This window comes from Bombina bombina, chromosome 1, assembly GCF_027579735.1.
Source record: "Bombina bombina isolate aBomBom1 chromosome 1, aBomBom1.pri, whole genome shotgun sequence".
NCBI classification, from domain to species: Eukaryota; Metazoa; Chordata; class Amphibia; order Anura; family Bombinatoridae; genus Bombina; species Bombina bombina.
The window spans coordinates 1,263,529,763-1,263,546,835 of NC_069499.1; the positions used below are offsets into that span (position 1 = coordinate 1,263,529,763).

The following is a 17,073-nucleotide window of genomic DNA, read 5'->3' on the forward strand; positions in this document are numbered from 1 at the left end:
ATTAGGAAGCTTGTAGGGAGCTTGCAGGGTTAATTTTAGCTTTAGTGTACAGATCAGCTTCCCACCCCCTGATCCCTCCCAAACAGTTCTCTTCCCTCCCCCACCCCACAATTGTCCCCGCCATCTTAAGTACTGGCAGAAAGTCTGCCACTACTAAAATAAAAGCTCTCTTTTAATTTTTTTAATTTTTTCCCCCAGCATATTTACATATGCTGCTGTGTAGGATCCCCCATAGCACCCAACCTCCCTGAGCCCCCCCCACACAGCTCTCTAATATTCCTCCTCTCACTATTTGGTGCCATTTTGGGTACTGGCAGCTGCCTGTGAGTACCCACTTTTCAAACTTTTGTGCATTTTTTTTTTTTTTAGATATATATATTTTTTCTTCGGTAGTGTAGCTGCCCCCCCCCCCCTCAATACCCCCTCCCCCCTCTCCCAGATCCCTTTTTATAAATAAAAATTGAACCCCCATCACGCGCTCCCACCACAACCGGACCGTTTAGATGATTAGATCGGTGCGCGCGTGCGCACTCAGCCCGCCCCTGTGCGCGCTCCCGCACGCACTGGGGACTAATCCGGAAGAAGATTCCCAGAGATGGGCCGCCCACCCTCCTCCCTGCAGCTGCTCCCACCAACGATCAGCACCATCGCTGGCCGATGCAGTGAGGGCCACAGAGTGGCCCTCTCTGTATCGGTGTGCCAGAAAAGGTATTGCCTTGATGCCTCAATATCGAGGCATCACGGCAATACCTTGAAAGCGTCTGGAAGCGATCAGGATCGCTTCCAGCTGCTTTAAACACCTAGGTCGTACAGGGTACATCGCTGGTCTTTAAAGACCAGTTTGTGTAAGACGTACCCTGTACGACCCTTGACGTTAAGGGGTTAAAGTGATGAGAAACTTGACATGTTTTAAAATCAGGTCTGGATCACTTCTAACGGAGACGCTCTATAACATGCTTTTTAATCTAGTCGGACCATTCTAATAGCCGGCACTCCAGGCACCCACTTCAAAATTCATACTTTTTGGGAGCTAATGGTTTGAACTGTTCTCCAATCGGCCCTCTAGCTATAAAAAAAAAAAGTAAAAAGTGCCATACAGCTAGAGCGCCGATTGGAGAACAGTTCAAACAGTTAAAGGGACAGTCTTGGCCAAAATAAACTTTCATGATTCAGATAGAGCATGTAATTTTAAACAATTTTCCAATTTACTTTTATCACCAATTTTGCTTTGTTCTCTTGGTATTCTTAGTTGAAAGCTTAGCCTAGGAGGTTCATATGCTAATTTCTTAGACCTTGAAGCCCACCTCTTTCAGATTGCATTTTAACAGTTTTTCACCACTAGAGGGTGTTGGTTCACATATTTCATATAGATAACACTGTGCTCATGCACGTAAAGTAATCTGGGAGCAGGCACTGATTGGCTAGACTGCAAGTCTGTCAAAAGAACTGAAAAAAGGGGCAGTTTGCAGAGGCTTAGATACAAGATAATCACAGAGGTTAAAAGTATATTATTATAACTGTGTTGGTTACGCAAAACTGGGAAATGGGTAATAAAGGGATTATCTTTTAAAACAATAAAAATTCTGGTGTAGACTGTCCCTTTAACTCACAAACAAAATGAGTTTTGAAATCAGTGGCCGGAGAACGGAGTATTCGATTGACCCGACTAGATTAAAAAGTAAGTTACATTGCATCTTCATTAGAAGTGATCATTTAAAGTCCATCTAAAATATCGCTTAGATTCCAGATCCGATTTTAAAACATGTCAAGGTATTTTTTTTCTTAAACATTGTTTATGTCCCGTTAATGTTACATTCTCTTTACATAAATTTGCTTTAGCCCAAACCAGGTAGCTGAGAAAATTGCATCTCGGATTGCAGAAGGCTTTGGTGACGCTGCTCTCATAATGGTATGGTAATATTTTTATTTCACTTTTTATTTGAAGAAGAAAAAAAAATTAGTATTCAAATGTTATCCTGGCACATACATTTTATGGTCCTTGCTATTTTCTATATTCATGGACTGCCACATAGTTGAAAAGGACATTATAAAGTAAATTTTTTTTTTTTTTTTTTTTTTTTTTTTTTTATTAAATTTTATAACGTTTACATTAACAAAGCTGAAACAGGGATTCAGTATAACAATATGTGAAAGACAATCAACAGTATCACAATGTTATATTCTATTATGGCTAGTAGAGCTATTTGTTTCCTTTATCAAGAACATAACTATCTGAAATGTAAATAATCAAACTGATCTTCAATGATCCCTTTTTAGGTCAGAATAAGAAAAACAAAAAACAAAACAAAAAGGAACCTCCATTAAATTAAGAATGGAGGTTTGCTGCTGCGCTACTTTCTCCTAGCTATTTCATTCTCTTTTTCCCCCCCTGATCCTATATCTCTGAGACCATAACATTATTCCAGATGCTTCAAGTTGTCCCTAGATACTCTTCCCATAAAAATACTATAGAGTGATATTCTTCAATACGGTTAGTGTGCTGATAATGATATTTTTCTAGTGATAACACCTTAGACACCTGTTCTCTCCATTCTTGTGCTGTGGGTACCCTCGTGCTTTTCCAGAGCCTAGGTATCAATTGCCTGGCGCTATTTAACATAATATAAAGCAGTGTGGCTCTCAGTTTACATTTTATTTTAGGGACCTCGTTTAGTAATAGTACAAACGGGCTGCATTCCAATTGGATTGTTATTACCTTCTTTATTTCCAAATGGATATCATTCCAGTATGGAGTTATTAAAGGACACCCCCACCATATATGTGATAGGTTTCCCTCTTGTTCACAGCCCCTCCAGCATAACTTGCTGGTGTTTGGATAAATTCCAGCTAGTCTTTTGGGGGTTAGATACCATCTGGTAAGCAGTTTTATATTAGTTTCTGTAGCATTCATAGAGGATGGGGCTTTTCCCATTTGTTGGAAAACTGTCTGCCATTCATTAGGTGTTAGTTCCATCTGTAGTTCCCTCTCCCATATTTTAGTGTATGCCGGTAGCTGTTTTGAGTGCATCGCTATTAGTAGTTTATATGAACGAGACAACCCTTTCTTCGAAGTGTCTGAGGAGTAGCAAATTGATTCAAATGGGGTAAGTGGTCTGAGAAGGTCTGTTTTCTTTTTGCTATGTCCTATATAATGTGAAAGTTGTAAATATTCATACCAGTTCTGATCTTTGAGTATGTTTTTATCTGACAGTTCTGTCTTAGTTAGTAGTCTACCATTTTCTAAAATTGAATATGTTGGCACACAGCAATGTATAGTCATAGTTTTTCCCCTTATCTTGTTATGTCCTATCGGGGATTCAGTGTTTGTTAATAAAGGGGTTAAAGGGGCTGGAACAGAAGAAATATCTTTTTTGTTTTTTAATATTGAGTCCCACACGTCGAGTGTTTCTATCACTATACCTGGTGTTGTTCCACCCAACTTCCTCTGTGATTTATTGAGCCAACAGAGGCTGCCCAGGCTGATTGTGTTAGTTATGTTATGTTCTAGCTTTACCCATTCTTTGTTATCAGAGTGCTTACACCAGTCTATAATTCTAGTTAACATAGACGCCTGTTTATAACACATCAGATTGGGCACTCCTAGGCCCCCGTTACATCTATCTCTATATAGGATTTTCTTTGAGACCCTCGGCATTTTATTCTGCCAGATAAATGAATTTACATTAGCTTGGATTCTATTCAGGTACGTTTTCGGTAGCGTGATAGGCACCGTTTGGAAGATATATAATATTCGAGGTAAGAATGACATCTTAAAGGCATGTATTCTACCAAGCCAGGAAAGGTATTTATTTTTCCATCCATTAATCTCCGTCTGAAGCTCTGTTATCAATTTCATATAGTTTAGTGTGAAGAGCTCCTCTTTAGTTTTTGCAATTTGTATGTCAGGGAGTTTTTCTGGATAGAAAATAGGAAATGGTTCCTGATATATTGTAGCAGAGCGTCGGGTACCGACACTCCTAGTATCTCAGACTTAGTCGTATTAATTTTAAAATATGAGTGGGAACTATATATGTCAAATTCCAGCTGTAATGCTTTAAGGGATAACATCGGGTTGGTCAGTGTCAATAAGATATCATCCGCATAGAGTGATAGTTTATAATGTGTGTCTTGGATTTTGAGACCTTCTATATCAGGATTTTGGCGTATTTTGGAAGCCAATACCTCCATAGCTAGCACAAATAAAAGGGGGGATAAAGGGCATCCCTGCCTGGTTCCGTTTCTAATATTAATGATATTTGAAAGGGAATCATTTAACCTGACTCTAGCCGAGGGGTTATTATATAATGCAAAGATCTTATCTAGCATATGTGGTCCAATGCCGAATCTAATAAGAGTTTGTCGCAGAAACACCCAACTCAGCCTGTCTAAGGCTTTCTCCGCATCGATACTCAAAAATATCGTGGGTATCTTTTCTTTGTGTACATATTCCATGAGGTTAATGGTTTTTACCGTATTATCCCGTGCCTCACGGGACGGAACAAAACCGGCTTGGTTTAAATGTATTAGCTCTGGCAGGTACCTGTTAAGTCTTGTGGCTAGAATCTTCGCGTATACCTTCACATCTACATTTAGTAAAGATATAGGCCGAAAATTGGACGGGGTATTCGCTGGTTTCCCAGGTTTGGGTAGCACAGTAATATGTGCTTCTAGCATAGTGGGTGGGAATGTAGTGTCCTGAGATATTTGATTAAAAATTCTTTGTAAGTGTGGCAACAATAAAGTAAATTTTTATCCCCTTTTAATGTGTTTCCAATTATATTTTTTTACCTGCTGGGCTGTATTAAATTGATTATAAATAGCTTCTTTAGCTTTGTCATGTTGCCTGTTGTATCTCCACATAGACTAAAAATGTCAGTACTTAAAGGGACACTGTACCCAAATTTTTTCTTTCATGATTCAGATTGAGCATGACATTTTAAGCAACTTTCTAATTTACTCCTATTATCAAATTTTCTTCATACTCTTGGTATCTTTATTTGAAATGCAAGAATGTAAGTTTAGATGCCGGCCCATTTTTTGTGAACAACCTGGGTTGTCCTTGATGATTGGTGGATAAATTCATCCACCAATAAAAAAGTGCTGTCCAGAGTACTGAACCCAAAAAAAGCTTAGATGCCTTCTTTTTCAAATAAAGATAGCAAGAGAACGAAGAAAAATTGATAATAGGAGTAAATTAGAAAGTTGCTTAAAATTGCATGCTCTTTCTAAATACAATAGAAAAATTTTGGGTTCAGTGTCCCTTTAAGTATTATATAAAAAAAACATGACCAGAGTAAAATAACTTGGGGGGGGGGTCAAGAGATAATGAACTAAAATGTTAATTTAAATTGTTCAGTATATATACCTGGATAAAATAAGAGGCTTTATGTGTGTGTGTATAAAGAGTGAACAGGTAAGAAGAATTATACCTGCAAGCTCAGCTCATTTTAATAGGTTGAGGTTTTGGAGACCAAAACCAGCTAGTTTGTATACAAAAATAAACCTAAGGGAACAATTTCCCATTCATGTTATACTCTTCAGCTGGTATAACAAGTGATTGGAAACACATTAAAGGGATCCCTTTAACAGTACAGCATCCCTTTTAAATATGCTACTGGCGCTCCTAGTGTTTGTGAAGGCCTATTACACAGAGCTAGTGATTGCCTATCATATATATACACACATATATTTAACACACAGTGAAAGTCCAGCACTCACTTGCAAGCTCTCAGCTAAGATTAAAAGCAAAACTGGAAGAGTTAGTTACCGCATCTGGCCAAATGGGACCCTAATACAGCCATACAAATGCAAGCTCTCAATCAAACAAACTGGGATATAGGATGTGTACCCAGTTCAGTCCCCTTCCGTGTTTTGTATATGTCATTGGTGATAACATAAGCCTTGACTTGTTCCCAGTGGTACCTGGGCTTGTCCCATTTGGCCAGATACAGTAACTAACTCTTCCAGTTTTGCTTTAAATCTAAACTGAGAGCTTGCAAGTGAGTGCTGGGCTTTCCGTGTTGTATTAATTTATTTTGTCATTTTCCCTATGGGCCTTGCACCCATACTTGGGTTAACTGCCTGTGACTCTGGAGCCAGCACAGCTTCCTGAGAGTGCTATTGAGCACCCAGGGCTGAGCATGTTGCAGGGTCATGGAATGTGTACCCAGTCCAGTCTGAGAGTGCAGTCCCCTTCCGTGGTTTATATATATATATATATATATATATATATATATATATATATATATATATATATATATATATATATATATATATATATATATATATATATATATATATATATATATATATATATATATATATATATATATATATACATATATATACATACATACACACACACACACGGTTCAATTTGCGCTGTTTCAGAATAACGCCCTTTTTGTTTGCTATTGAAAAGCATTGACTGCTATTGAAAGCATTAGCACATGCAAACATTAAAATAGCCAGTATGTGGAGCTGTCCGCTTGTGTTGCAGCAAACACATGCAAAGAAAAGCAAGCCAGACATGATCAATGGATCAGCTTTCAAAGGAACAAGATCTAGCAGCCACTTCCCTTAGCTGCAGACTCAATGCAGAGAACTATTTGCAGAAATAGAATATTTATTTCTCTTGTAAGGTGTATCCAGTCCACGGATCATCCATTACTTGTGGGATATTCTCCATCCCAACAGGAAGTTGCAAGAGGATCACCCACAGCAGAGCTGCTATCCTCCCCTAACTGCCATACCCAGTCATTCTCTTGCAAACTCTCAACATAGCTGGAGGTAGTAAGAGGTAAGTGGTGTAATATAGTTAGTTTTTTCTTCAGTCAAAAGTTTGTTTTTAAAATGGTATCTGAGTTGTACTATTTTATCTCAGGCAGCATTTAGAAGAAGAATCTGCCTGCGTTTTTCTATGATCTTAGCAGAAGTAACTAAGATCCACTGCTGTTCTCACATATGTCTGAGGAGTGAGGTAACTTTAGAGGGAGAATGGCGTGCAGGGTATCCTGCAATAAGGTATGTGCAGTTTTAAGTTTTTCTAGGGATGGAATTTGCTAGAAAAAAGCTGCTGATACCGGATTAATGTAAGTTAAGCCTAAATACAGTGATTTAATAGCGACTAGTATCAGGCTTGCTATCAGAGGTATATACTCTGATTAATGTGCAATATAAAATGTTTGCTGGCATGTTTAATCGTTTTTATATATGCTTTGGTGATAAAACTTATTGGGGCCTAGTTTTTTCCACATGGCTGGCTTGATTTTTGCCTAGAAACAGTTTCCTGAGGCTTTCCACTGTTGTAATATGAGTGGGAGGGGCCTATTTTAGCGCTTTTTTTTTGCGCAGTTAAAATTACAGAGACATTCAGCTACCCTCAGCAGTCCCCTGCATGCTTTAGGATATCTCTGAAGGGCTCAAAAGGCTTCAAAAGTCATATATTGAGGAAGGTAAAGCCACAGTGGAGCTGTGGCAGTTGTGACTGTTTAAAAAATGTTTTTTTTTTCAATTTGTTAATCCGTTTTTTGTATTAAGGGGTTAATCATCCATTTGCAAGTGGGTGCAATGCTCTGCTAACTTGTTACATACACTGTAAAAATTTCGTTAGTTTAACTGCGTTTTTTCACTGTTATTTCAAATTTTAGCAAACTTGTTACATACACTGTAAAAATTTCGTTAGTTTAACTGCATTTTTTCACTGTTATTTCAAATTTTAGCAAAATTTGTTTCCCTTAAAGGCACAGTAACGTTTTTTTATATTGCTTGTTTAACTTGATGTAAAGTGTTTTCCAAGCCTGCTAGTCTCATTACTAGTCTGTATAAACATGTCTGACATAAAGGAAACTCCTTGTTCATTATGTTAAAAAGCCATGGTGGAACCCCATATGAGAATGTGTACTAAAATGTATTTATTTCACTTTAAACAATAAAGATCAGCTTTTATTTTTAAAAAATTTATCACCAGAGGATTCTGGCGAGGGGGAAGTTATGCCGACTAACTCTCCCCACGTGTCAGACCCTTTGACTCCCGCTCAAGGGACTCAAGCTAAAATGGCGCCAAGTACATCAAAGACGCCCATAGCGATTACTTTGCAGAACATGGCGGCAATCATGGATAATACCCTGTCAGCGGTATTAGCCAGACTGCCTGAATTCAGAGGAAAGCGCGATAGCTCTGGGGTTAGACGAAGTACAGAGCGCGCAGATGCCTTAAGGCCCATGTCTGATACTGCGTCACAATATGCAGAAGCTGAGGAAGGAGAGCTTCAGTCTGTGGGTGACATTTCTGATTCGGGGAAACCTGATTCAGATATTTCTACTTTTAAATTTAAGCTTGAAAACCTCTGTTTATTGCTTTGGGAGGTGTTAGCTGCTCTGAATGACTGTGACACAATTGCAGTACCAGAGAAATTGTGTAGACTGGATAAATACTATGCAGTGCCGGTGTGTACTGATGTTTTTCCAATACCTAAAAGGTTTACAAAAATCATTAATAAGGAGTGGGATAGACCCGGTGTGCCGTTTTTTCCCCCCCCTCCTATTTTTAGAAAAATGTTTCCAATAGACGCCACCACACGGGACTTATGGCAGACGGTCCCTAAGGTGGAGGGAGCAGTTTCTACTTTAGCAAAGCGTACCACTATCCCTGTCGAGGACAGTTGTTCTTTTTCAGATCCAATGGATAAAAAATTAGGTTACCTTAAGAAAATGTTTATTCAACAAGGTTTTATCCTGCAGCCCCTTGCATGCATTGCGCCTGTCACTGCTGCTGCAGCGTTCTGGTTTGAGTCTCTGGAAGAGGCCTTTCAGACAGCTACTTCATTGACTGAACTAACGGCTAAGAATTCTGGATTCGCCATCCAGGCGCGTAGGGCGCTATGGCTTAAATCTTGGTCAGCTGACGTGACTTCAAAGTCTAAATTACTTAACATTCCCTTCAAGGGGCAGACCCTATTCGGGCCTGGTTTGAAGGAAATTATTGCTGACATTACTGGAGGTAAGGGTCATACCCTTCCTTTTCGTGCCTTTCGAAACTTCAAGGCAGGTGCAGCATCAACTTCCTCTGCTACAAGACAAGAGGGAACTTTTGCTCAATCCAAGCCGGGCTGGAAACCTAACCAGTCCTTGAACAAAGGCAAGCAGGCCAGAAAGCCTGCTGCTGCCTCTAAGACAGCATGAAGGAACGGCCCCCTATCCGGTAACGGATCTAGTAGGGGGCAGACTTTCTCTCTTCGCCCTTGGGCAAGAGATGTTCAGGATCCCTGGGCGTTGGAGATCATATCTCAGGGATATCTTCTGGACTTCAAAGCTTCCCCTCCTCAAGGGAGATTTCACCTTTCGTGATTATCTGTAAACCAGATAAAGAAAGAGGCATTCTTACGCTGTGTGCAAGACCTCCTAGTCATGGGAGTGATCTGTCCAGTTCCAGAGTCGTAACAGGGACAGGGTTTTTATTCAAATCTACGAAAAAACAACAAATATTCCAAGAGCGCCAACTAGAGGCAAAGGAAAATTCTAACAGATGAATCAATAATTATCAAACATTATCAAACATTTATTCAACATATAGTTAATAACATGGATCCATGTAACATATATACTAAAATAAGCTAGATAGTCTTGAAAAAGGCCTGTTAAAGAGGCCGAAACGCGTTGACATTTTTGGTGAGCATTATTTCATTATTTCCTGCTTTTTGAAACTTTATTGCACTATGTTATTCTTTTGATTTACAGGGATTACCAGAGTTTATATTGAAAAGAAAAGTAAAGTCATCTAGCTCAAAGAGTTCATTACCATCATTCATATGGATTTAGCCACAAGGAGGATTATTCATTAACATTTAATAACTGAAACTTTCACCTGGATTATATTATATACACACTATTTTCAATTTATATATTTTTTCACTTGGTTTTTACATTTTTTCACCTACATTTTTTCACCTACATTTTTTCACCTACATTTTTTCACCTGGATTTTACACACACACTGTTTTATTTTGTCATATTTTGTCACTTATTTTTGACACTTATTGATTTTAGGGGATCCCCCATTTTTAAGTTTTAATATATTTTTTTATATATATATTTTATATATATTTTTTACATTTATTTTTTCACACATTTTTTCACACAATCTCTCCAAGGGATTTTTTTCAAAAAGTTCTTTCATCATCAGTTTATTTTTATATTTGATTTTTTCACTGGATTTCTTCACTGGATTTATTCACTGGACTTTTTTAATTTTATATATATAGACTCCATTTGACATATTGGACCATCTTTTCCTCAAATATCATTTTATATGACTCTTACCTTGTATATCCCCGTAATTGGTGACATACCCTTATATTGTGTTTTTAGCAATTATTGTGTTTTTAGCAATTATTATTTATTTGTTAGCACTGTGAATTTTTAGCTTATTTTAGTATATATGTTACATGGATCCATGTTATTAACTATATGTTGAATAAATGTTTGATAATGTTTGATAATTATTGATTCATTTGTTAGAATTTTCCTTTGCCTCTAGTTGGCGCTCTTGGAATATTTGTTGTTTTTTCGTTGTTCTTACTAGGGTAAGCTAGATACCCTTTATCCAGGAGCTATAAGGAACTAGGCTGAGCGCTGTTTGATATCTTGTACTCTTTTTATTCAAATCTGTTTGTGGTTCCCAAAAAAGAGGGAACCTTCAGACCCATTTTGGATCTAAAGATCTTAAACAAATTCCTCAGAGTTCCATCATTCAAAATGGAAACTATTCAGACCATCCTACCTATGATCCAGGAGGGTCAGTACATGACCACAGTGGATTTGAAGGATGCTTACCTTCATATACCGATTCACAAAGATCATCATCGGTTCCTAAGGTTTGCCTTTCTGGACAGGCATTACCAATTTGTGGCTCTTCCCTACGGGTTAGCTACAGCTCCAAGAATCTTTACAAAGGTTCTGGGATCGCTTCTGGCGGTCCTAAGACCGCAAGGTATATCAGTGGCCCCTTATCTGGACGACATCCTGATACAGGCGTCAAGCTTTCAGATTGCCAAGTCACATACGGACATAGTTCTGGCATTTCTCAGGTCACATGGGTGGAAGGTGAACGAGGAAAAGTGTTCTCTATCCCCACTCACAAGAGTCTCCTTCCTAGGGACTCTGATAGATTCTGTAAAAATGAAGATTTACCTGACAGAATCCAGGTTATCAAAGCTTCTAAAATCTTGCCGTGTTCTTCATTCTATTCCATGCCCTTCGGTGGCTCAGTGTATGGAAGTAATCGGCTTGATGGTAGCGGCGATGGACATAGTGCCATTTGCGTGCCTACATCTCAGACCGCTGCAACTATGCATGCTCAGTCAGTGGAATGGGGATTACACAGATTTGTCCCCTCTGCTAAATCTGGATCAAGAGACCAGAGATTCTCTTCTCTGGTGGCTATCTCGGGTCCATCTGTCCAAAGGTATGACCTTTCGCAGGCCAGATTGGACAATTGTAACAACAGATGCCAGCCTTCTAGGTTGAGGTGCAGTCTGGAATTCCCTGAAGGCTCAGGGATCGTGGACTCAGGAGGAGAAACTCCTCCCAATAAATATTCTGGAGTTAAGAGCAATATTCAATGCTCTTCTAGCTTGGCCTCAGTTAGCAACCCTGAGGTTCATCAGATTTCAGTCGGACAACATCACGACTGTGGCTTACATCAACCATCAAGGGGGAACCAGGAGTTCCCTAGCGATGTTAGAAGTCTCCAAGATAATTCGCTGGGCAGAGACTCACTCTTGCCACCTATCAGCAATCTATATCCCAGGTGTAGAGAACTGGGAGGCGGATTTTCTAAGTCAGACTTTTCATCCTGGGGAGAGGGAACTTCATACGGAGGTGTTTGCTCAATTGGTTCATCGTTGGGGCAAACCAGAACTGGATCTCATGGCGTCTCGCCAAGCTTCCTTGTTACGGATCCAGGTCCAGGGACCCAGAAGCGGCACTGATAGATGCTCTAGCAACGCCTTGGTTCTTCAACCTGGCTTATGTGTTTCCACCGTTTCCTCTGCTCCCTCGACTGATTGCCAAAATCAAACAGGAGAGAGCATCAGTGATCTTGATAGCGCCTGCGTGGCCACGCAGGACCTGGTATGCAGACCTAGTGGACATGTCATCCTTTCCACCATGGACCCTGCCTCTGAGACAAGACCTTCTACTACAAGGTCCTTTCAATCATCCGAATCTAATTTCTCTGAGACTGACTGCATGGAGATTGAACGCTTGATTTTATCAAAGCGTGGCTTCTCCGAGTCAGTCATTGATGCCCTTATACAGGCACGAAAACCTGTCACCAGGAAAATCTACCATAAGATATGGCGTAAAACATAATTTATGTAAGAACTTACCTGATGAATTCATTTCTTTCATATTAGCAAGAGTCCATGAGCTAGTGACGTATGGGATATACATTCCTACCAGGAGGGGCAAAGTTTCCCAAACCTCAAAATGCCTATAAATACACCCCTCACCACACCCACAAATCAGTTTAATGAATAGCCAAGAAGTGGGGTGATAAAAAAGTGTGAAAGCATATAAAATAAGGAATTGGAATAGTTGTGCTTTATACAAAAAAATCATAACCACCAAAAAGGGTGGGCCTCATGGACTCTTGCTAATATGAAAGAAATGAATTTATCAGGTAAGTTCTTACATAAATTATGTTTTCTTTCATGTAATTAGCAAGAGTCCATGAGCTAGTGACGTATGGGATAATGACTACCCAAGATGTGGATCTTTCCACGCAAGAGTCACTAGAGAGGGAGGGATAAAATAAAGACAGCCAATTCCTGCTGAAAATAATCCACACCCAAAATAAGGTTTAATGAAAACATAAGCAGAAGATTCAAACTGAAACCGCTGCCTGAAGTACTTTTCTACCAAAAACAGCTTCAGAAGAAGAAAACACATCAAAATGGTAGAATTTAGTAAAAGTATGCAAAGAGGACCAAGTTGCTGCTTTGCAAATCTGATCAACCGAAGCCTCATTCCTAAACGCCCAGGAAGTAGAAACTGACCTAGTAGAATGAGCTGTAATCCTTTGAGGCGGAGTTTTACCCGACTCGACATAAGCATGGTGAATTAAGGATTTCAACCAAGATGCCAAAGAAATGGCAGAAGCTTTCTGACCTTTCCTAGAACCGGAAAAGATTACAAATAGACTAGAAGTCTTACGGAAAGACTTAGTAGCCTCAACATAATATTTCAAAGCTCTAACAACATCCAAAGAATGCAACGATTTCTCCTTAGAATTCTTAGGATTAGGACATAATGAAGGAACCACAATTTCTCTACTAATGTTGTTGGAATTCACAACCTTAGGTAAAAATTCAAAAGAAGTTCGCAACACCGCCTTATCCTGATGAAAAATCAGAAAAGGAGACTCACAAGAAAGAGCAGATAATTCAGAGACTCTTCTGGCAGAAGAGATGGCCAAAAGGAACAAAACTTTCCAAGAAAGTAATTTAATGTCCAATGAATGCATGGGTTCAAAAGGAGGAGCTTGAAGAGCCCTCAGAACCAAATTCAAACTCCAAGGAGGAGAAATTGACTTAATGACAGGTTTTATACGAACCAAAGCTTGTACAAAACAATGAATATCAGGAAGATTAGCAATCTTTCTGTGAAAAAGAACAGAAAGAGCAGAGATTTGTCCTTTCAAGGAACTTGCGGACAAACCTTTATCTAAACCATCTTGAAGAAACTGTAAAATTCTCGGAATTCTAAAAGAATGCCAGGAAAAATGATGAGAAAGACACCAAGAAATATAAGTCTTCCAGACTCTATAATATATCTCTCTAGATACAGATTTACGAGCCTGTAACATAGTATTAATCACAGAGTCAGAGAAACCTCTTTGACCAAGAATCAAGCGTTCAATCTCCATACCTTTAAATTTAAGGATTTGAGATCCTGATGGAAGAAAGGACCTTGTGACAGAAGGTCTGGTCTTAACGGAAGAGTCCACTGCTGGCAAGAGGCCATCCGGACAAGATCCGCATACCAAAACCTGTGAGGCCATGCTGGAGCTACCAGCAGAACAAACGAGCATTCCTTCAGAATCTTGGAGATTACTCTTGGAAGAAGAACTAGAGGCGGAAAGATATAGGCAGGATGATACTTCCAAGGAAGTGATAATGCATCCACTGCCTCCGCCTGAGGATCCCGGGATCTGGACAGATACCTGGGAAGTTTCTTGTTTAGATGAGAAGCCATCAGATCTATTTCTGGGAGTTCCCACATTTGAACAATCTGAAGAAATACCTCTGGGTGAAGAGACCATTCGCCCGGATGCAACGTTTGGCGACTGAGATAATCCGCTTCCCAATTGTCTATACCTGGGATATGAACCGCAGAGATTAGACAGGAGCTGGATTCCAAACCAGAATTCGAGATACTTCTTTCATAGCCAGAGGACTGTGAGTCCCTCCTTGATGATTGATGTATGCCACAGTTGTGACATTGTCTGTCTGAAAACAAATGAACGATTCTCTCTTCAGAAGAGGCCAAGACTGAAGAGCTCTGAAAATTGCACGGAGTTCCAAAATATTGATCGGTAATCTCACCTCCTGAGATTCCCAAACCCCTTGTGCCGCCAGAGACCCCCACACAGCTCCCCAACCTGTAAGACTTGCATCTGTTGAGATTATAGTCCAGGTCGGAAGAACAAAAGAAGCCCCCTGAATTAAACGATGGTGATCTGTCGACCACGTCAGAGAATGTCGGACAATCGGTTTTAAAGATATTAATTGAGATATCTTTGTGTAATCCCTGCACCATTGGTTCAGCATACAGAGCTGAAGAGGTCGCATGTGAAAACGAGCAAAGGGGATCGCGTCCGATGCAGCAGTCATAAGACCTAGAATTTCCATGCATAAGGCTACCGAAGGGAATGATTGTGACTGAAGGTTTCGACAAGCTGAAATCAATTTTAGACGTCTCTTGTCTGTCAAAGATAGAGTCATGGACACTGAATCTATCTGGAACCCTAAAAAGGTTACCCTTGTCTGAGGAATCAATGAACTTTTTAGTGAATTGATCCTCCAACCATGATCTTGAAGAAACAACACAAGTCGATTCGTATGAGATTCTGCTAAATGTGAAGACTGAGCAAGTACCAAGATATCGTCCAAATAAGGAAATACCACAATACCCTGTTCTCTGATTACAGACAGAAGGGCACCGAGAACCTTTGTAAAAATTCTTGGAGCTGTAGCTAGGCCAAACGGCAGAGCCACAAACTGGTAATGCTTGTCCAGGAAAGAGAATCTCAGGAACTGATAGTGAGCTGGATGAATCGGAATATGCAGATATGCATCCTGTAAATCTATTGTAGACATATAATGCCCTTGCTGAACAAAAGGCAATATAGTCCTTACAGTTACCATTTTGAATGTTGGTATCCTTACATAACGATTCAATATTTTTAGATCCAGAACCGGTCTGAAGGAATTCTCCTTCTTGGGTACAATGAAGAGATTCGAATAAAACCCCAGCCCCTGTTCCAAAACTGGAACTGGCATAATTACTCCAGCCAACTCTAGATCTGAAACACATTTCAGAAATGCTTGAGCTTTCACTGGGTTTACTGGGACACGGGAAAGAAAAAATCTCTTTGCAGGTGGTCTTATCTTGAAACCAATTCTGTACCCTTCTGAAACAATGTTCTGAATCCAAAGATTGTGAACAGAATTGATCCAAATTTCTTTGAAAAAACGTAATCTGCCCCCTACCAGCTGAGCTGGAATGAGGGCCGCACCTTCATGTGGACTTAAAAGCTGGCTTTGCTTTTCTAGAAGGCTTGGATTTATTCCAGACTGGAGATGGTTTCCAAACTGAAACTGCTCCTGAGGATGAAGGATCAGGCTTTTGTTCTTTGTTGAAATGAAAGGAACGAAAACGATTATTAGCCCTGTTTTTACCTTTAGATTTTTTTATCCTGTGGTAAAAAAGTTCCTTTCCCACCAGTAACAGTTGAGATAATAGAATCCAACTGAGAACCAAATAATTGATTACCCTGGAAAGAAAGGGAAAGTAGAGTTGATTTAGAAGACATATCAGCATTCCAAGTTTTAAGCCATAAAGCTCTTCTAGCTAAAATAGCTAGAGACATAAACCTGACATCAACTCTGATAATATCAAAAATGGCATCACAGATAAAATTATTAGCATGTTGAAGAAGAATAATAATATTATGAGAATCATGATCTGTTACTTGTTGCGCTAAAGTTTCCAACCAAGAAGTTGAAGCTGCAGCAACATCAGCCAATGATATAGCAGGTCTAAGAAGATTACCTGAACACAGATAAGCTTTTCTTAGAAAGGATTCAATTTTCCTATCTAAAGGATCCTTAAAGGAAGTACCATCTGCCGTAGGAATAGTAGTACGTTTAGCAAGGGTAGAAATAGCTCCATCAACTTTGGGGATTTTGTCCCAAAACTCTAATCTGTCGGACGGTACAGGATATAATTGCTTAAAACATTTAGAAGGAGTAAATGAATTACCCAAATTATTCCATTCTCTGGAAATTACTTCAGAAATAGCACCAGGAACAGGGAAAACTTCTGGAATAACCACAGGAGATCTAAAGACCTTGTCTAAACGTTTAGATTTAGTATCAAGAGGACCAGAATCCTCAATTTCTAATGCAATTAGGACTTCTTTAAGTAAAGAACGGATAAATTCCATTTTAAATAAATATGACGATTTATCAGCATCAACCTCTGAGACAGAATCCTCTGTATCAGAAGAATCATTAGAATCAGAATGATGATGTTCATTTAAAAATTCATCTGTATAAAGAGAAGTTTTAAAAGACTTTTTATGTTTACCAGAAGGAGGAATAACAGACATAGCCTTCTTAATGGATTCAGAAACAAAATCTCTTATGTTATCAGGAACACTCTGAACATTAGATGTTGATGGAACTGCAACAGGTAATGGTACTTTACTAAAGGAAATATTTTCTGCATTAACAAGTTTGTCATGACATTTAATACAAACAACAGCTGGAGGAACAACTACCAAAAGTT

The 17,073-nt window shown here is 39.3% G+C and overlaps 1 protein-coding gene across 4 annotated transcripts in view; it reads left to right on the forward strand.

The window, feature by feature from the left end:
- Positions 1-17,073, forward strand: part of EMC8 (ER membrane protein complex subunit 8) — a 78,226-nt gene that overhangs the window by 15,709 nt on the left and 45,444 nt on the right. For all 4 annotated transcript variants that reach the window (XM_053700944.1, XM_053700941.1, XM_053700949.1 and 1 more), the window contains one exon: positions 1,840-1,909. In XM_053700944.1, the coding sequence (XP_053556919.1) occupies positions 1,840-1,909 (70 nt within the window). The remainder of the gene's footprint in view (positions 1-1,839; positions 1,910-17,073) is intronic.